Source organism: Camelus bactrianus, chromosome 15 (assembly GCF_048773025.1).
Source record: "Camelus bactrianus isolate YW-2024 breed Bactrian camel chromosome 15, ASM4877302v1, whole genome shotgun sequence".
Lineage (NCBI taxonomy): Eukaryota > Metazoa > Chordata > Mammalia > Artiodactyla > Camelidae > Camelus > Camelus bactrianus.
The window spans coordinates 60,497,936-60,519,242 of record NC_133553.1 but is presented as its reverse complement, the minus strand read 5'-3'; the positions used below and the strand labels follow the sequence as shown (position 1 = coordinate 60,519,242).

Below are 21,307 nucleotides of genomic sequence, written 5' to 3'. Positions count from 1 at the left end.
GTTTTATAAATTGTTAAATGTAATCATCATTCCTGTTCCAAATATCAATGGTGCTGGCAGTGTCCTTCATAACAGAGAAGACGCCCCCTTCAAATAAGTGCACTAGAAAACGGTGTGTGGGTGAGCAGGTCTATTTATACGCTTCAGGGTAGCTAGGTAGCGTGAACAACAAAGATGCCGGGCTTACATGGGGCGTGTCCCATACCTCCCCCTCTGGGTCCGGGTGGAACAGGGGCAGGGAACGCTCTAGTGACCTTGCAGGACAGCAGAGCTTACTAGCGATAATGCAAGATTAAAGTGAGGATTGCTAAAACATTTTCTAGTTATTTCCCAGATTCTGAGCCCAGCACATTGTAAAGGAGGAGGATCTATTCACACCCCACAATATCAGCAGGAACCCCTTGCTTTCAGCCTAATTAGTGTCTGGATGAAGGTTCTGTCCCCACTCGTTGCAAGGCAAGCACCCACTACCACCAACCCCTTCCAGGTACCATGTTTTATATTGGGGATCTGTTCCTGAAAACTCATTACCTACCATTTTTAAAATACCTAAATTGATTATGAAGATGGGACATAGAAAATCCCTGCTGTTATCCTCAGTGGGGATGACTCTGCATGGGCAAGACGGGCTGCAGCATCTCAGAAATGCAGGGACACAGCCTGCCTTCCTCTCCAGGTAGATCTGGTCACAGGCAGCGCCTTGGTGCCCTGTGCTCCCAATTATGGTGTCAGTACCCGTTGGAGTACATGGATTCTGTTACTAGCAGACGCTGGGGTAGGGCGATTTCCAAAACGGCTCTCCATCAAGTGTGCTTCGTGGCTGATTTCGTGGATGTTAAGTAACATGGGGAAGCCTCTTTCTTAAGTGATCTTAGCTTGCTTTTTAGCTCCCCCAACTCTGATATCATGCAAACCAGCTCTCTTTATGGAGCAAACATTTAATGTTCAGAAAATTTCTTCTCTGCTTTGTAGTGCCCGTTCATCAGCATTTGAGAGGAGAGCTGAGCTGGTGCCAGGTCTCACGTGTCTCGCTGGCTTTTCTCATCACTTGTTGTCTGTTATGGCCTCACCATACAAACAGCACACAGTTTGGTCGACAGTAAGCAGTCAGAGCAATTGTTCTACCTTCAGGGGCTTGTACAGAGCTGCACAAAACTACCTCATCTACAACTTCCTTGCCTAGAAAGCTAGGATTATTTCTAAGGCCAGGGCAGTCAAAAAAAATTCTTACAGAGTTGATACTTAATCAAAATCACGAAACCACTACCTGCTTAAATAGAATTTGACCGATATCTTTGGCTTGTCAACATATTTGATTCAGCTGAAATATTTTGTTGATGCTTTTTCAAAAGAGGACGAGACATCTATTTCACACACACGTTTTATATATACGTGTAATACTTGATATATATATAGATAATTTGATGAAATCGAAGAGTTTTTATAAATCTACAGGCACAAGGAAGACTGGGGGTGGGCGGGGGTGGGTGATTACAGTGAAGACTGGCGCTGACTCCCCTGGAGGAGGACGTGATGTTATATTTGGCTCAACTGGCGGGGGTGGGGGGGCGGGGGGTAATGCTGGGCAAAGAGGGAGCCTGAGAGGCTGGGATCTTGACTAATCCCTCTCAAGGTCTGGTGAAGTGGAGAAGGGTGGAAAGAGGGCCGGGAGGAAGTGAATGTAATGTTTAGCATAATGGAGAGATAAAGGAGCCATGTAATCAGATAAGGGCTGGCTGAGGAGGGGGCTGGGGAAGGATTTATGGGGGATGTAAAAGTTCCAGGCTCTGTCTCTGAAACCGATGGGGGAGGGGAAGGAGCAGAGGACCAGTCCCCAGACGACAGATGGAATGATTCTCCTCTACAGGTGTGCCTGAAATGTACGCTCAAACCTGTTCTTTATAAATCTGCAAATCTGCCTGGCATTAATAATGGCTGGAGGTCTGTTTGGTATTTTCTCCTGCTGAGGGCCTGACAGCCTCCCTGCCACTCTGCTCTCTGACAGCTGAGAAAGGCAGGCAGGCAGGAAACCTAGTCCTCAGTAGCTAGGGATGCTGGTCTTGAAAGGACCCGGTTTTTGTAATTTAAGTCAGCCTTTCAGGAAAAAAAAAAAATTATGACGGCTACCATTTACCAAACTTCTCTCTATCAGGCACTTGACCTCTATTACTGCTTTTGACCCTTAGGACATCCCATCAGGGTATGCTCTTGAGTTTTTTTGCAAATGAGGAAACTGAAGCTCAAAAAGAGGAGTTTCTTCAGCTACTGAGAAGGTCAAGGCCGTGCTGACCTGTCTGGCTCTGAATATCATTTATAGACACAGTGCTGCCTCGTCACCAGTTCCTACAATTCCTTGGTTTACTTCTGTAACGTGGCCCGGACAGGACCTCCTTTGAATCTGGGGAGAACAGAACATAAAGGCCTGAGATCCAAAACAACTCCTTTCCCCCTTAGAATGGGCACCCCAAAGTAAAAATCTGGCTTTAAAGTCGATCTTTCAGTCCCTCCCCATCCTGCCATGGGATGTCACCTACCTCTGTTGCCTGATCACAGTGATCCCAGAATAGCAAGTCCTGTTACTACAAATAAGGCCATGGGTGGGGAGTGTAAAGCTTTTTCCTTAAAGGAACCATGTTTGGGCAGATCCCCAGCCCAATTCAGAAAAGCCAGTTTTATTCAAAAGGCACCCAAAGAATATGGTGGTGGTCAAACACCATTTGCAATGACACTGATTCTTAGGGTCAGTTTAACTCATGTTCAGACACAAGGCTCCATTCAGTTGGTGTTTGGACCCACGCCTGGAACTTCACCAGGTTCTAATCAGTTACACTGGTTTAACAGTTGAAACTTGCAGAAGCACGCTGTTGTTGTTGTTGACAATGATAGCGTTTTTTTGGAAAATTCTTCTCAAGCATACCAGCAGCGTTTTCCTTGTGCAAATTGAGAAATGAATCTGCTCTTGCCTTTCCGGCTCCATCCTGCCCCCCACCCCCAAACAAACCCCACATCTGGTTTAAACATGTTTAATTCTTTCCAGAAAGAGAGAGGGAAGGTGGGAAGGAGTTTTCCTTCTTTATACCTTTTTGGTAGTAGACTTCATTGTCCTTTCTGTCTGGGCGGGGTGGGTTCCTGAGTAACGTAAATACACTGCAGATAGGAAGCAGTTGGCGTGCAGCCATGCAGCTGGATTATCCAGACATCCTTCGCAGCTTTTAGTGCAACACTCTATCCCCCTGCCTTGTTTTAAATAGCCAGTTGCCTCAGTTAATGCTGGCTGTCGGGGTTGTTGCCAGAGGAGATGGGGGGCTTCTGTCCACCCCTCACCCCAACTCACACAGCCCATCACAGAGAAGCCTGTGCCCTCAGGAAGGGGCATAGGAGGAATCAGGGCAGGAAAGAGGATGCTGCGGACCACAAGCCAAGGCCAAAATTTGCAGCCCCTGTAGTCTGGAAGCCAGGGAGTAGGGTATTTTTTTGAATCTCTAATAAATGAAGACTTTTCAGAAATAAGTTTATGGCACTGACATAAGTAATGCAAATTTCCCTTTTTTTTTTTTTTTGTTAACTTAATCCCTTCAAGGGAAGAGAGAAAAGCAGACAGCTGCAACAAAAAAAGTAAAAGCATGTTTTAACCAGGGATGTGTAGAGTTTCAGTTATTCACCTTGGCCATTTCCTGTTGGGATGAACCCACAGTCCATTCACAGAAGATTTGCTGTGTTTCATACTGGAGAATTACACATCCTGAGACCCCTTAGTTTTTCTAGAATAAATGGGGAATTGGGGTGGTGGGAGTATATTCTCAAATTGTTTGTATGTAACCAATCTAAACAAATACTATAAAATGTTCTTAATCTCTCTGATCTAAAGGAGTATGCATGTTGAATCCTGAGATGAATAGATCAATGATAGAAACCATGTGATTTTTTTAAAAATTCAATTTTCTTATTAATGAAAAGGAAATCTTTACCCTATCCCAGTTAAGCTGTTGTGGCTTATAAGCAAATTAAGTATTGAATACTTAACAAAATCTCAGAGATTTTGTTAGCTATAAATGATTTTTTAAAAAACTTGTTTATAAATATTGTGTATTTAACAGACTCATGGCATGATCTACTGCATATAAGATACCACTCTAGGCTCTAAGATATAGCAGTAAACTAAAAGGGCAAAGTCCCTACTCACATGGAGTTTACATCCTAGTTGGGAAGAGTGGGCAAACAAATAGGGCAGATATTGATTTAGTAACAGGTAGAGAAAGAAAGCACGGTGAGAGGTTATAAGAGGAGTGGAAGGTGCTACCTTATATGAAGTGGACAGAGAAGTCTTCTCTGATGAAATAACCTTGGACAGAGACCTGAATGAAATAAGGACATGAGCCTAGTTGGTGTGTGGGGAGAAGAGTGGGAAATGGGGTTTGAGGTGAAAGAAGGAGCAAGTGCAAAGGCCCTGAGGTAGGAGTGTGCTTACTGTGGAGGACCATCAAGCACAGTGGGACTGAAGTGGAATGAGCAAGGAGGAGAGTAGTAAGATAAGCACTAGATTCTGACTTTTACTCAGAGTAATAAATGAAGCTATTGGAGGGTTTGAGTAGAATGTCTTAATCTGACTTACCTTTTGATTTTCTTAGAAAGTTGGGCAAGCGTGGAAGTCAGGAGGCCAGTTGGAGACTGTTGAAATTGTCTGAGAGGTGTTCTGGGTATATTTCAAAGGAAGAACCAGTAGCATCAGAAAGTGTTGGGAATCAAGCGTTCAATCTTGAACATGTTGACTGAGGTGCCTACTGGGGTGCCAGAATAGAGAAATCACATAAGCAGTTGGTTTTACTGATCCAAAGCTTGGGGAAGAGGTCTGGGTATGGTAATGTGAACTGGGGCACTGTGAGCACACAGAAAATATTTCAGTGGAGTTGTTGGCCCTGGCTTGGATCATGGGTGGTTTGGCCATGTTCACAGGAGAAAAGGGAGCAAACACTGGGACTGACTAGTAGGCATGCTGGTGGGCACTGGTGCAAGATCTCTTCTGAGTGTGTCTATTTTCTTAGTGAAATTAAAGCAAGCTCATCCATCACCTAAGAGGGAGGGGGCAGGAGGACATGTGGAACAATCTTCTTGGGGATGGATCAGGGAATTGTAGCAGGTTGCTGGGTGGACCCTCTTTGAGTTTAGTGGGTAGGACTTTAAAACTAGACCTGTGAGCATCGTAGGATGGGTTTTTCCTTCTCCCCATGTACAGCAGCCTGAATAGAGGCATGGAGTTAAGTAGACGATAGAATTTCCCCAAGATTTGGAGTTTGGCCAGGCAACTGCAATGAGGAAAGAGGGGGCAGATGTTAAGGTTTTGTACAGTGATGTCATGACAGACCATGGGACTTGAGTTGGGTAGACAATCAAATGAGAACTTGCAGGGTGTGGGGAACAGGGAACAACAGAGGGTCGGCCCCAGTGGGGTGAAGAGTCACTGGAGTCTGGAGAGAGTGAGCTGCACCCTTGGGAGGTGGTGGCTGGAGAGCAGGATGCTTAAGACTGACAAGGTCAAGGGTGTGACCTAGGCATGGGTGGCTCAGGTTGGGTGTAAGACAAGGGCACTGGAGGAGAAGAGCTCCAGAAACTGAGAGGTCAGAGAATTGGAAGGATCCTCTGTGTGAATAATGAAATTACAAAGAATCATGCCAGGGCTCATGGTGAAGAGATGGAGGGACAGTGAGCCCACTTACTAATGTCTTCAAGGAATGAGGGGATGTGACCCAGAGGCCTGAGGAAAATTGAAGAAGGGCAGTGGGAGCATGGTCAGACTGTGAACTTCGGGGGAACTGGAGAGAGAGCCAACAGCCTGCTACAGAGGTGATACCCGACCCCACATCTAGGCTCAGCGGGGAGGATGCGGGAGGGAAAAGGCAGCCATGTGAGTAGCCACGTGACTCAGCCCAGAGCGTGTTTTCATTTAGGTTAAGAAAATGGAAGGAACTTACATGAGGTACCTGGAGTAGTCAGATTCCTAGAAACCGGAAGCAGAATGGTGGTTGCCAGAGGCTGGGGAGGGGGGAGGATGGGGAGTTAGTGTTTAATGGGTACAGAGTGTCAAGTTGGGAAGATGAAAAAAGTTCTGGACGTGGATGGCTGATGTTCTGGTGATGGTTGTGGAGCAGTGTGAGAGTACTTCATGCCACTAAATGGTACACTTAAAATGGCTAAAATGGTCAGTTTTCCGTCGTGTGTATTTTACCAAAGGAAAGAAACAAGTGAAAGGAAGGGATGAGGACATAAGCCAATGTTGGACCTCCAGTCCCCTGGGGTACAGTGGGAGGGGAGCTGGGTCATAGAAGCGCGTGAGCTGCAGGGCGTGGTGGGAGGTCTGGGTGGCGCCTTTGGGGCTGAGTGAGGTGAGGGATGTGGCGCAGAGGGACCCTGGCATCTAAGTGGTCTCCTGCAGATTGCCTGGCCAGACTCTGAGCATTGGGCCTGGGGGGGCGGATAGAGGGGGTTCTGTGTTACTCTGCATCTTTGTTTCCCTAGAATCTGGCACAGCGCCTGGCTCACAGAAAGAAGATGGGAATATACATTTGAATGATTAAAGAAAGGAATGTTATTCAAAGAAAGAAAACAGCAAGTGCGAATTTAATGGCCTAGCCAAAAATCCCAATAAATTTCTCGAAAAGTAATGAAGAATGAAAAGAAGCTAGAGTGGGTCTCTGGAGGAGAAAGAGGATTTTTGGCAGATGTGCAAAAGAACTTATTGCGAAATTGAAGTTTAGACTGGAAAAAATAAAATCATAAGCAGAAGGCTACACTTGTGTAAAGGGTATTTGAATCGAAATATTTTTCCACCTCTATAAATGATCGCATGGTGAATCTGTGATGTGGGAGTGGACTGTCCTCTTATGCTAAATCAGAAGCTAAAGCTTATAAAATGTTAAACCTTGGTCATTAATTATACACCAAGTCTTAAGGGTTGAAATCAGAATATCCTCTTAAGTTAATAGATTTGCCTTTCCTAACTTACAGATGCCAAACTGTAGATAGCAGTGCATTTGTTTTATTATTAATACTTACACCTAGAAACTGGAAAATGTTATGCCTGCATACATCCTCCAAGACTCACAAATATTTTTTAATGGGACTGGGCATCTTTTTTTTTTTTTTTTCTAATGTTCTTTAAAAAATTTTGGGGGGGGTGGTAATTAGGTTTTTACTAATTTATTCAAATGGTAGGTACCTGGGACTGAACCCAGGACCAAACCCAGGACCTTGTGCATGCTAAGCACCTACTCTACCACTATACTCTCCCCCTACTAAATGTTCATTTCTATCGAGTTCAGTTCTATTGTTTTTCCCCTGAACAGTGAGATGGGCTACCTTTAAGGTTGCTTGCCAGGTGTCGCTTTTCTTTCAATGAGTCCCGAAAATACTGGCTGTGGTCACCCTACACACTGTGATACATGTCCTCCAGCTCCAGACCATTGTCATGTCCCCTTCTTCTTGTTGTCGTTTTAGTGACAGCTATATTGTGCGCGTCAAGGCTGTGGTTATGACCAGAGATGACTCCAGCGGGGGATGGTTCCCACAGGAAGGAGGCGGGATCAGTCGCGTGGGGGTCTGTAAGGTCATGCACCCCGAAGGCAATGGACGAAGCGGCTTTCTCATCCATGGTGAACGACAGAAAGACAAACTGGTAAATGGCAGGCGTGCAACGCGTGGGTTAAAGTGGCAATGACTGATTTCTTGACGTTAAATCATAGCCCCTTTCCTGTAGGTTTTTTTTTTCCCGTCTTTCTCTGACCTCAAACTCTCGCAAAAGCTTCCAAAGTTAGAACTCCCGGAGCTGGTGCCAAATTGCAAACTGGAACCCTGGCTTTCCAGTGGAGTCACTTTTTAACCACACACCATAAAACTCAGATGCTTAGGAGTCGTGCATGTGGCTGTCCTGTTTGCGTCTTTGATTAGTTAAGCTGTCTTTCTGTCACAGTAACGAGATATTCAAAACAAAAGTCTGTTCTTTATTACGAATCACACTGTAGTGAGCTGTGAAGTCAGAGTCTCTTAAACGGTAGGATTTATTCATGGAACATGCCATCCAGGTTTGGAGGGTGGAAGCTAAAATGCAAAGACGAAGTCATCTAACGTTTTGTTACTTATAAAAAAAAAAAAAGCTTATCTAAAAGGTACTGCAGCTTCTATTTCTTAAGATAATGAATAAAAACATGTTTGGGAAAAGAAAGTAACAAAAAGCAGTGGCCTTAAACACTTCTGTCCTAATCCTGCGTGCTTAAAAATAGGCACTTTGGAGAGTAATCATTCTCTCACAGCGATGGGGGCGTTGATAGTTTATAACAGAGAGTTTCGTGGAGAAACTTGGATGGACAGTTCTATGTTATGAAGGATTCGGTGCTACGAAGGAAAATTGAGTGTCTGTTTTTAATTGGTGGCCTGGAACCTGGGAGAACATGGTCCTATCTGTATTTGATCCAAGAGCGTGTACTCCAAAGCCAACCGTTGATTCAGAACGCACAAGATCTCAACAGAGAAAATACAGACACCACAGGGATACGTCAGTGGTCCATTTGAGACCCTTGACAGCGGCATCTGTTGAGTTTTATGTGCCAAGTATACAAATTTAATCTTCTTTTGCAATCACTTCTTAATGTTTATTAAGGGCACAAAATAGATCTGACATAACAATTTCTAAATGTTATTTATGGGGGATCAGAAATGATATTTTCACACTTGATTCATTTCTGAAAATGAATGAAAAATTTAAAGGGAAAATATAGCTCATTTTAAGAAATGTGCCCATTCAAGAAATTCCTTACGTCGCAGTCAAATAAAACACTTGTTTATCAGATAGTCACAGTAAAGGCAACGTAAACACACTACAAGAAAAAGTAAAACAACTGCCTTTCATCCAGCATTTGCCTAAGGGCTAAGAACGGTTGTGGCCTTTCAGTTAAGTTGTGTCTGTCACTGCATCCTTTCCGCAGCCTTTATAATTATAACCAAAGAGACTTAAGATTCAGAAAGACTCCTTGTTCTGGGTGACCAACCCCTTTTTGGGGGCCGGGAACCAGTAATCGATGCCCTGTCACTCTGACCCAAACAGAGCCAAAGTCCCATGTGCACAACCACCTTTGGCCTTTTGATACAGTTTTTCCCCCTTGTGCCTGTTTTTATTTTTACGTAGCTGTAATCAGAGCTCGTAAAAAGTTTTGGATCTCATTTGTTTTGCTCTAACTTTCTCATAAGAAATTTTCCATGTTGCTGATATCAGATCAGTGTTCCATTGTTTGTTTGGTGATCTCCTTAGTGTCAAATACTAATACTCTTTCCCTGCCCACCCCCTACCTCAGTATTATTTACCTGCATTTTCCACAATTATTATTTTCTTGGAATAACTTGGGGGGGGGTCAGATTTTTATGACTTTTGATACTTGTACAAGGAACTGCTACCAGCATATTTGAGAATTTCCTTTAATACATTGAAGTCAGATATTTTAAATCTTTATCAATTTGATTAGAGTAATGTAGTATCTTATTGTTGGTTAATAATGAAATCAAGTGGTTTTTTGTTGGTTAAACAGTTATAACTGAATTATCTTTGGGGGGCCTGATTGATATGTCTACCCTCCAAGTTAAAGTTATTAATCTTCATCTGATATATTTGCTGCAAATATTTTTTTTTATAATCTGTTGCTTGCCTTTTTAAATTTTAGTTGGTGTTCTTTTTCTACAAAAATTTGGATAGAGAAAACTTTTTCCCTTTTTTATTTTTATTGTTACTACTTTTGTGTTCACAAATTAGCTTACGTAAATAGTTACATGTTTTTAGGTCTGTTTTTTCCTGGTATTTCTGTGGTTTGTCATCGATTATGTCAACCTCAGATGGCCTTTAGATTTCTTTTAAATCGTGAAGGGCTTTTTCTAATAGAAACAGTGTTGGCAATAGTTTTTCCAGTGTAGTACAGTTCTAGAATTCAGCACATTGGTTTTTTTTTTTTTTTGCTGCTTTTATTTGAATTCTCTGTTGATGTCTGTGAACTTAACTGCCATTGTTTCTTCGGGAAAAGTCTCTGTTCCAAATAATCTATTCACAAAGTCATTATTTGGATAATTTTTTGTCGGTTAGAGACAATCAGATTTTCCTGAGAAAGGATATGTAAATTAAAAATTTCTGAGCTGACTCTTATTGTAAATGGACATGAGGATTTTACTTAAATGAATCCTGTGAGAAATCACCTTATGAAAATTAATCACAAAATCTAAACCAAAGGTTGATCATTCCTGTGCAGGTCTGTGAGCACGCTCACACACATTTGGTGGGAGCTCCAACTGGCAAAGCTCTTCAAAAGGCAAAATTTGGCAGGATATTAATTTTAAATATGTATTACTTTTTACTTGGCCGTTTCGCATCTAAACTATCCTATGGTAATAGACTTACAAAAATCTATTGACAGCTACAAATTCTCAGACATTTTTGGTCTTGGAATCCCTGTCTACTCTAAAAATGTGAGGAAAAGCTTTTGTTTTGTGGTTCTAGCTACTACTATTTACTTTATTAGAAATTAAAACAAAAAAATTTTAATTAAACAGTAGTGTTAGCATAAATGACGTTCTTTATGGCAAATAATTATATAACTATTTTCCAGGAAAAAAATAATTAAAAGAGTAGTATTACTTTGCATTTTTGCAATGCCCTTTATTATCTGACTTAATAGAAGCTAGCTGGAGTCTTGCTTTCAGTCTGTTGCAGTATCTTGTTTTGACTGAAGCATGTGGGAAAAAATCCAGTCTCACACGGATACGTAGTTAGAAAACAAAGAAATAGTCTAATAGTCTTTTCAGGAAATCATAGATATACTTCTTTGGTGCAACACCAAAACTCAGAGCTTATAGTGGTTGCTTAAATGTGGACTCTGAAGCCTTATCAATGATCTTTAAATCCTCTGTTACTTTGAGATCCACTGGTTTCTCTTTCTCTTTGCATGGAGCCTTTACTCATCCCTGATTTTGTAACATCATGCACTGGTCATTTGGAAAATAATAGTTTAGTAAGTTAAACAGATCTTCTAAATATTGATACATTTAATTCTGTAGTATCAAAAAAAATCACATTTCTTAATCTCACCACTGATGTCATTAGAAAAGTCTTTAAGTATTGGGAAGCTGTCCAGAATTCTAATTTTCACCTGAAAGTGCACATTTTTTTGTTGGCAACAAGTATCTCCTTGTTTTCCTTGAGGTGATGGGCATACCGTGTTCATCTTCAAGAAACTGTCTGCCAGGTACCCAAGTCTGAATAACCATAGCTCATCTGTTCCTTGTTCTTTCATGTAAACCTGGTGATCCATGAGAAAAGCAGTTAGTTCAACTCACAGCTGCAACAATTGCACAAGTTTTTCCTTGAGACAATCATCATCCTTCCACGTGCAACAGAAATGGAAAGGCTATTAGAAATACCCTTCCCTTTCCCAGCTCCACCTTTGTGCAAAGCCAGAGAGTTTCTTCACATACTTCAACCAAAGCAGCGTATTACAGCAGATCGAATGCAGAAGCAGATGTGAGAATCCAGTTATATGTACTTCTCACTTCACATGAAGTAAAAGATGCATATTCAAAGGTCAGGATTTAATCATTTTTAACTGCTTCATTAAGAACAGTCCTACATGAAAGCCGGCCTTTTCTACTTTGACCGAGGGACAGTGGTGAACCCGGTGACTTTGGTACCGTTTGGTGCCACCGCCTTGCCTTGCTTCATGTCTCAGCACAGCAGCGTTACCCATCGTTCCTTTGGCACCATTAGCAGAAATGGCAACACAGTGAAAAGGCAAATATGTCTTACTTCTATGAAAATAGTTTTGCCATCCTGGACCCCCACCCCCGCCCCGAAAGGCCCTGAGGATGGAGAGGGAAGACTTCAAGAGCCCAGAGACCAACCTCTGAGAATATGTACAGGGATGTTCATTTCAGCACTGTCTGCAAGAGTGGCCAAGTAGAAATGACCTAAAAGTGCATTACTGTGGAGAATGGCTGAATAATTCTAATATATCCATGCTGAGGAATATTATGCAGCCATTAAGCAGAGCCCTTTATACCTTCCTGTATCTCTAAGACATGTCATTAAGGAAAAGGCAAGTTGCAGAGCAACTTATAGGTGTGGCTACATTTAAACACACACAAACTGGGAGGAGTGCATAGCTCAGTGGTAGAGCGCATGCCTAGTATGCATGAGGTCCTGGGATCAATCCCCAGTACCTCCATTAAAAAATAAATAAGTAAATAAACCTAATTACCTCCCCCCCTCCAAAAAAAAAATTAAACACACACACACACACACACACAAACTTAGGTGAGTATGTAAAGGAGCTGTAGAAAGGAAACGGGTTGTGTCTGCCATGCTGACAGTGGGCAGCTCTGGAGATGGACCGGTGTTAAGGGTAGGGAGGGAGAGATGAGTGAGGACGGAACCTTCATGTACTCACCCAAACTCCTTAAATCTTTCACGATATGAATTTCTCGTGGAGATTTTTTTTTAAACCTCCAGTAAGAATCAAAAATCTCTTTTTTTTTCTCCCACGCATCTCATTTAAAAAGATCATCTTAAAAGCTTTTCTCAAGTTTTAAGTTAATGCTTAAACTTCATTTCAGAGGACTTATACCTGTGATGCCAAAGCTTCACTAGAGGGGTTATACCTGTTGTGAAGATTAAAGCATTTGAACTTTCTCACTTTTGTCATTCAACTGAGATATGTAATGACGTAATCTTGTTGAAGAGGAGGACAAAGCGATGGCGTCTGGCCCCCTCCCCCCTCACATAATTTACGTGGCTGAACTTTACTTTGCTAAGAATTTATTAAACTGCTCCTAAGGAAAATGTACCTTTGGAATAATCTTAAACTCAGAAAATGTCAACCCAAGACTAGTTTTACCCACCCTGAAAATAGGGAGAAACTGGAAGTCTTTGTTTTTACAAAAAAAGTTTATTTTGAGACCTTGAATTGAGACTATTAAATTCTAAAATAGATACCATTTGTTAGTTAAAGCCTTGGTTATTTGGATTTCCCCAATTTGGGATGGGGCTGGGCTGACATTTTATCATTGCGCTATTCTTAGGGGGAAATGGCCATAATAAGCAATTTAATCATAAATAGAACCGTGTGAGGGGCCTGTTGTCTTCTTTCAATACAATGTAACCTAGTTAAGTGTGCAGGACTGCTATTGGATATGCCGGCTTGACTGTTACTCTCATCTGTTTATTAAGTTAAGGAACGTTTATTAGGCAGTACTTAATTTGTTTGCTTAGATGTATTCTTGAAACTTGTACTCCTTTAAAAATATTCTCTAATGTGAATTTATACTAATTTAGGCAAGCCTTTACTCTTCCCCTTCACCTAGTCTAAAATTAATAAGATCTCATCTTGTTAAATGTAGAACTTTGCCAGAGCATGATCAAAGCTGTTAAAACTTAGCAAAATCGTTTTGGTATATACATCATGAAGCCACAGTAATAAATGTTGTTGTTATTTTGGAGATTCCTGTGAATGAAGAACGAAGTTTACATCCCCATGATCGCAATGCCTCTTTTCTTCTATTATATTAAACTCTGGTGTCTTTACCAACAATAGCCCTGCGTTACACACAGAGGGAGTAATTTTCTACGACATCTTGATCTTTTAGTCTAGTTAGGGGAGCAACTAACCGGAAACTCATGTAATGCACATGAAACTACTGGAGAATAATGTGAAATCAAGTACTAAATTGTGAAGGTGACAAAAACTGAAGTAAATAAGAGTAAAACATGATGGGGTATACGGGGAAGTGAGCGTGACCCTGATGGGTGTCTCATTGCTGGGTGTTTTCAGAGCATGTTCATGTGCATGTTCTCACTGATAATGTTGGTGTTACTTCTGTTTTAGAGATGAAAAGGTCAAAGGTCTGAGACAATCTGTGCAAAGTTATAGCTCAGTAAAAGGCAGCTCTGAGAGGAGACTGCTAGAAATGTGGAGTCTGTTCTAATACTCCAGATAAAAGGTTAATTGAGACCCAGGTCAGAGTGACAGTACCTGAAACAGGGCAGGTACCGAAGATGTTGTCGGGAAAATGAAATGAACTTGGTGGTTAATAATACAGAGGACAGAGAAAGCAGAAGAGGCAAAAGAAAACCACGGAGATTTGAGCCAGAGAGAATGAATAGAAGGGGGTTGGCCTTGCTAGATATGCAGAAGTTGGGAGAAGGAACCAGGGGCAGAAATTTCAGAGCAAATGTGTTAACTTTTTAGCTGGTTGAGTTTGAGGTCACTGGGAAACACCCATTAGGGCTGAGGAAGGAAGACTGAGGGCCATGAATACAAAGGCCCTGATGTAGAAGCAGTCAACCTGGAACAGAGCAAAGCCCCACGTCTGGGGCTCAGTGCCCGCCAGTCAGGGGCAGGGGGAAGGAAAATGAGTGTGATGACGAGCATGGCTGAGGAGCGCAGTGGTACACGGAGGACCCCCAAAGTGATGGGGGAGGAGTGGGTGGTCAACAGAGGGAGGCGAAGGTTCCTCCAAGAAGCCTTCTGCGCAGACTCATGAAGACGGGGGTGGGGGGAGGGTTTTAGTTAGTTGCCACCGAGCAGGCATGGTTCCTAGTTAGACTTTTATAACCAGACACCATCATGGCTGTTTAACAAGTAACCCGCCTGTGTGTTTCAATCCTTCAGGTGGTTTTAGAATGCTACGTAAGAAAGGACTTGGTCTACACCAAAGCCAACCCAACCTTTCATCATTGGAAGGTCGACAATAGGAAGTTTGGACTTACTTTCCAAAGCCCTGCTGATGCTCGAGCCTTTGACAGGGGAGTGAGGAAAGCAATCGAAGACCTCATAGAAGGTATTGGATTTATCGCTGCGTTCTCAGTGGGACTGTGGGAAGTTCCCAGGTTCTTTAAATCCCAGTTGTCTGCCATCATATATTTGTGGTTAATTTGCCAGAGGGTTGGGGGAACAGGTGAGCAGAGGCCAAAGCTTGGGGAACATCCAAGGAGAAGAAACAAAGTGATAGTGCAGGGGAGAAGGAGATGGGGGGCAGAGTAAGGAGGGGTTCCAGTGGGTTTTTAGACTCTGCTCTGAAAAGACAAGTTCTGGGCTTCCCTGTGAATGACTTTTTGATGGATTTCACCTTTCCCTGACTGTTGAAAAACGGCGTTGGTCCAATCTGTCTTGGTTCAGAAGTAGACAGTGGATTCTAATGGGCCCAGAAGGCTCGAGGCCTTCCCACTGTTCTGTAGTGCAAGCCCAGAGTGGACGGCTGCCACCAAAAAAAGGAGAGGGCTCTGTGACTCCTTAGTCCCTGGGTCAGCAGCAGGTAGATACTGTGTTGCATTTAATCATGGCCTGGAAGGCTCTTGGGCAGTCAGTCCTCCTCGTGGACTTGTCTGATCCACAGATGCAGAGACACAAACTGTCCACTTCAACACATTGAGTTATCAAATCAGAGGGTTAAAGGTGCCATTGCCAGGGCCCTGTGAAGACAGGAATATCCAGCAAGGCATGGTGAAGCCAAATTCAGAATTTGGGGAGATCAATCACAAAAGAATATATGTGTCATTTGTATAAGAAATAAATGTATTCTGAAGTCATTTTCTTCATTGTGAATTTGGGGGAAGAGAGAAAAGCAGATCTTAAATGGAAAATCTCTTAGCATCAGTGGTGAGATAATTCTGGCTGGAACATGAATTTGTTAACTGTAGCCATGGGGTAGCCAACTCATTTTGAGTAAACCCCAGTGTTCACATCATAGGTCTGACATAAGTGTTTAAAATCGTGTTATTAAACGTAGCTTTGACATGTTTAGAAGAGAAAACGGCTCCTGTATTATTGATAGAAGTTTGCCGTATGTCCATGCACTTAATCACTGAAGCTGCACACAAAATTGGATTCTCTAGTAATTTTTTTCTCTGGATACACTCTTCCTCGCTCTGTTCTGTCAAACTCGCCTCAAACATTGATTAACTAGAGTAATTCAAATAGTAGAGAAGAATCCTCCAAGATCAGGAGGAACTGCATGCAGGGTATTGTGGGACGTACATTTGCTCCTGTGAATCCCTCACTGGAAATTTAAGTATTTCTCATCCCTTTCTGAGCAAGTCTTTTCAGTTCAATTTTATGTAACAGCAAAATATTTTCTAAATGCACATTTTGTAAGACCTCAGCAAGAAAAGGAGAAGATAGAGACTACATTTGCCGTTTGGTATATCTATCACTTAAGCAAGCTTAAATATATTCTTGCTTTTGGCCATTAACAGTGTTGATTAAGTTGAGCCACACGTTACTGGGTGCTGTTAGAAGGGAATGAAGAAAGAGATGAACAGGTAAATCAGTTGAACCCTGCCTGAATGACCAGTTCGTTCCCTGATGGAATAAACTGGATTTTCTGACATGAGCTTAAATGTTGGCCTGCAAAAACAGAAAACTCACTGATGCCCTGGTATTGTAAGAGAAAACCTTGCTCAAGCATCAGCTCTGAAGGCGGCTCCCACAGTCTGGGTTTTAGAAGGCAGTATCTGAATTTCAGAACAGGAGGCGACCGCAGTAGCTACTTAGTCAAACCCCCTCACAGGTAGATGAAAAGCCCAGAGATCGAAGTCCAGTCTCACAGTGAGACTGTGGCGGGTCTCACCTGGGGCTCTCTGTTTAGTGCTTTTCCCACTACTCGGTGGGGATGTTGTGGGGGCACTGGTGGGGGCTGGTTGTGATGCATGCCCTTCAGAGCAGTGGGCAGGCTCTCCACGCACCACCTGTGGGGTGCCTCTCTGCTTCTCCAGCGGCCAATATAGAAGTTTGCGGGATTAATTGGGAACAACAGTAGGCAAAGTTCATTTAGGGAACGTCCTGCCTGGAGTCAAGAAGAGTAAAATTAAAAACATTTAATTCCCAGGTTAAGATATTTCTGCTGGTGATTCCCATGTGAAAGGAATAGAATGTGGTTTTATTACAATATACTTTTTAAATGATTGGCTTCGACTTAATCATCTTTGAAAACCCTTTTTTCATGTTTCTTGTGTCTTTTTAGGCTCAACAACATCCTCCTCCACCATCCACAACGAAGCTGAGCTTGGCGATGATGACGTTTTTACAGTAAGTTCCTCTTACATTGTCCTCTGCTTTTGCGATGAGTTGGTGACTAATCAGAGAGAGGTTCTGCTTCGGGGCATAAAAGACACTTTACAGTTTAGCATTTGCTGTTGCTGCTGGGATGCCGGCAGGGAGATCTCTGACTTGTCATAATTTTGCTGCCTGGGGTTTGCCCTGGTCACCCGTGTTGCAACGGTGCCACGAGGCACATAGTGTCAGCTCTCCTGGAGCTGTCGAACGCTCTCTCACAGTCCTTCACGTTTAGGGTGGCCAGCCGTCCTGGTTTGCCTGGGACTGTCCTAGTTTCACTGCTGAAAGCCCCCAGTCCCACAAAATACATACTTCAGTCCCAGGCAAATTGGGACAACTGGTCACCTTACTCTGAGTCTTCCATTAACAACCCCTGCCCCTCAACCTTCCTGGCATTGAGGGGGTTGTGGGGTGGCGGGGAGTAACCGTCCTGATGAGTAGTTAAACATCTGATAAGAACGTCCTGAAGGCCAAGTTGAGGTTAGGACCCAGTGTGCTAAGGCAGGAATGGGCTTGGATATTTTGGCACAGCTTGAGTTAATGGGATGTAACTGGAGACAAAATGGTTTTCTCAGCTTGCCTCCTCGCTTAAATTCTGTGCTCCTAGAAGTTAATTAAACAATTAGTTCAGTGTGCCTGCTGTGGGTTTGGCGCAGCGAGGAACTGTAGGGAGGGCACCATTTTCAAACTCTTGGTCTCGACCCAGAGTAAGAGATACATTACATTGTAACCTAGGACACACATCCATAGACACCCAAAACCAGATCGTCTATGCTCTGCATTCAGATTTTTTTCTTTTCTTTTTTTGTTTTCTTCTTTTTATTATGAAGCATTTCAAACACACAGAAAAATTTAAAGGGTAGTACAGTGCACGCCTGTAGACACTACACCCAGAGTCGGCAGTTGTAACATTTTGCCCCATTTGCTTTATCTGTGCACATTTGAGTTACTTACACACATACATGGACACACACATTATTTTTTCTACTGATCCAGTTGAAAGTTAAGTCACCTCTAAATACTTGAGCTTGCATCTCTTAAAAATAAGGCATTCTCCTCCACAACCGTAACACCATTACTGCACTGAAGAAAATTAGTAGGAATTTTGTAATATCAGCTCAAAGTTCCCCAATAATTCCTCAGTTGTCCCAAGAGTGTCTTTCATAAGCTAGCTTTTTATTTAATATTTTAAACATTAGTTGCAACCCTTTAAACTTGATTCCCGATGCACTCATCCTGCAACTTGTGATTTGAAAAACACTGCTTTGGGAAGACAGAGGGGTGTGAACCACGGCTCCTTGTGGAGGGAACAGGGTGGTTTGGACAGAGATGAGATGAGCCTCTGAGAAGCTTAGAAACTGGCCCAGGATCTTTAACAGGGAGGGGCATGGGGGTCAGAGAAGACCCCGGGTGCTGAGACCAGACTGCACCTCGGTGGCATTGGAACAGGGTTTGGGAAGGCGCTTTGAGGCGGAAGCAGGGATGTACGTGGTGTTGCCTGAGCGTTGCACCCTGAAGGGGTGGGGGTCAGGAAATGAACTCAGTCGTGCCTCCGTGGAGTGGCTGGTGTGATGTGTCTCTGAGCAGGCTTCCTACAGTGCTCCAGGCAGATCCTCTCAGCAGTTGGCATGTTGCTTACATCTGTTCCTTTGTCACGTTTTGAGAGGCAAACAACAGCAGGCGGGTTAAAAGGTGGCTTCCTGTACTCCAGAGCGAAACTGTCATTTGCAGCTGCTTCCCAGCTACCTGCCAGAAGTGATTTATGGAATCAGGAGAGGGCGAGAGGGAATGGGGTGACGGAAGCCAGCCTCCCTGCTGGTTTTGTCCTTTACTCCAAAGGGGATCAACGTGATGCTCTAGGGCCACACCAGACGCCTGGAAGGGGGTGTAGACACAGCCCTGCTGCTTCCAGACACCGGGAAACTCACCGCAGCAGGAGTGGGGCTTAACTGCTTTCCTTGTGGGCCCTGGTGCCTGTTGTCTTCCTCCTACTCGCTGACAAACAGGGGCCTATTGATGGCAGTACCTCCCTTCCCTAAGACAAGCCCAGTCCTTAGGCCACTGACTCACAGCATCCCATGTAAGGATGGGAGGGTCGTCAGGGGCGAACGTGTCAGGTGTCCTGTTGTTCCCGAGCTCCCTGCAGTTTGTTAGACTTTCAGTCCTAAGAAGTAAGTAAAGTTTCTGAAAGCTGGAGCCGAGGAGGTGAGCGGCTGCGTTCATACCTGTCCAGCCTCCAGCTTCCCAAGGTCTTTCGCATTCTAAGACTTACGTTGGTAAGACAGATGTTTAGAACTTGGAACTCAGTTAAGACAGAAGGAGTGTAAATGGTGATACGCCCTCTTACAGCTTGTTCTAAGAGAACAGCGTGTGGACAAGAAAACCTTTAGAGGCACACCTTGAGGAACCAGGAGTATTTCTTTTGTTTCTGCTGCTGGAGTGAGGGGTTTCCCTCTGTTTCAGAGGCTTCCTCAGGGCCAGGAGGGAAACAGGACACTGTGGACAGCATGTGGTTGCACAGTCTACGTTGGGGGATGAAGTGGAGGAAGGGGCGCCCCCAAACCCCGTGGAGCAGTTGTTTGGGCACTCACCAAGCATGGTCTGTCTTCTGCTCACACTTTGCCCACTCTCAGCCTCTAAGCCAGCCTGTCCCCCTGACTTCTCAGGTTGGTACAACCACGTTGCAACGCCTCCAAGTGAAATAAGCATCCAGCGTAGCAGGTGTGTGCACGCATGTGCAGACACACACACACCCTGCCCGTGCATCTTGCCAGTCACCACCACTGTTGCCTCTGCGCCTCTCCTGCCACCAGCCTGGCATGTGTCCACATCATTCCTGACGGAGCCACCACCAGAGGCTGCTGATTAGCAACTACTCTGACTCTCTGAGTCTTGGGCTGTTCATCCATCCGTGTGCCTTGTTAGTTTTCCCTCAGCCAATTAGGACTGTTCTCTCTTCTTTCAAATCCTGTAGCACTCTCCTTTATTTCTCTCTTGCCACTTGAAAGTCTGCCCCTTTTTTCTGGTCTTCATATTTCATTTGCTGAATGAATGATTCTTCATCTGATTAGAAACGGGTTATTCTTCAGAATAGTCTCTGCAGCCCTATAAAGCTTTGCTATTTAGGTGCTCAATAAATGGGTGATCTGAACCCCAGTACAGTGTGGAACAGCCATCGGGTTTCCTGTCTTACTCACTGGCTTTATTGTTATCCTGGGGGACCATCTAAAGGTGGGTAATTTTTAAGGGAGTCTCAGTAGCCTCGTGTCATATTTTTCTAGCTGTGTTTCCTGCTGAGTCTACAACTAGGAGGTGAGCTCCAAGCAACGCCACTCGCTATGAGCCTTTGGCTGTTCATGCTTCTTGTTGCCTCCCACCGACTTCCTCCCTTGCCGTACAGTCCTCTCTCTTCCACGGGAGACCTCGGTTACCGTGATCCTCCCAGATGAACACAAACACCTAGGTGGCCAGGGTGTGCCCGGCATTAAATGTGGATGTAGGAGGGAATTCCAGTGCCTGAGCCATTTGGTGCAAATTTATAAGATGAGTAATAGAAAGGATACAAAGCAACGACAACAAAGGCTAGCATTCTGTAGCGGGCGTTTCGGGGCATCGCTGAGAGTCAGCACGCTGTCATCACATCTCCCTCTTCAGAGCTGGGGAGCCTGGAGGGGGACTGAATGGAAGGACCCTCAAGTCGCTTCCTCTGTCGTGCTTTTGTCTTGGGCAGGGGTGGGAGGGGGAACGTGCTCTGGCATGTCTCATGGAGGAGGTGCATGTAAACTTGAGATATGAATGGTTAAGCTCTGTGAATAGGCTGAGCTGGTTTGCTCCCTGGCTTAGGGCTGATTCCTCTGGGATCCCTGCTGTCAGGACTCTGAGGCTAGAGGGTTTGGAGTCTGCAAGGAAGGGAGTTACCGGGGATGGGGAGAGAATGATTAAAGGAAATGGATTGTGTAGGACTAGCGAGGCTCCAGGTTTTATGATCATTTGATGAAAAATTTTCCAAATTCCTATTTTGTAGATTTGGTCCATTAAAATCTGGTGTTTTATTTACCACTGCAGAACTCTAAAATCATTTAAAAACGTTATCAGCATCTTCATAGCCAGACAAGGAGAATTTGAATCTGATCTTGGGAGAATGCAGCTGCAGGGTCCATGGACTTGCAGAGCAG

General features: G+C 43.8%; 1 protein-coding gene across 4 annotated transcripts in view; it reads left to right on the top strand.

Annotated features, from left to right (window-relative positions):
- SPRED2 (sprouty related EVH1 domain containing 2) overlaps positions 1–21,307 on the top strand; it is a 112,790-nt gene that overhangs the window by 74,138 nt on the left and 17,345 nt on the right. For all 4 annotated transcript variants that reach the window (XM_074341243.1, XM_074341240.1, XM_010963771.3 and 1 more), the window contains 3 exons: positions 7,492–7,669; positions 14,691–14,859; positions 17,041–17,105. In XM_074341243.1, the coding sequence (XP_074197344.1) occupies positions 7,526–7,669; positions 14,691–14,859; positions 17,041–17,105 (378 nt within the window). In that variant the 5' untranslated portion in view covers positions 7,492–7,525. The remainder of the gene's footprint in view (positions 1–7,491; positions 7,670–14,690; positions 14,860–17,040; positions 17,106–21,307) is intronic.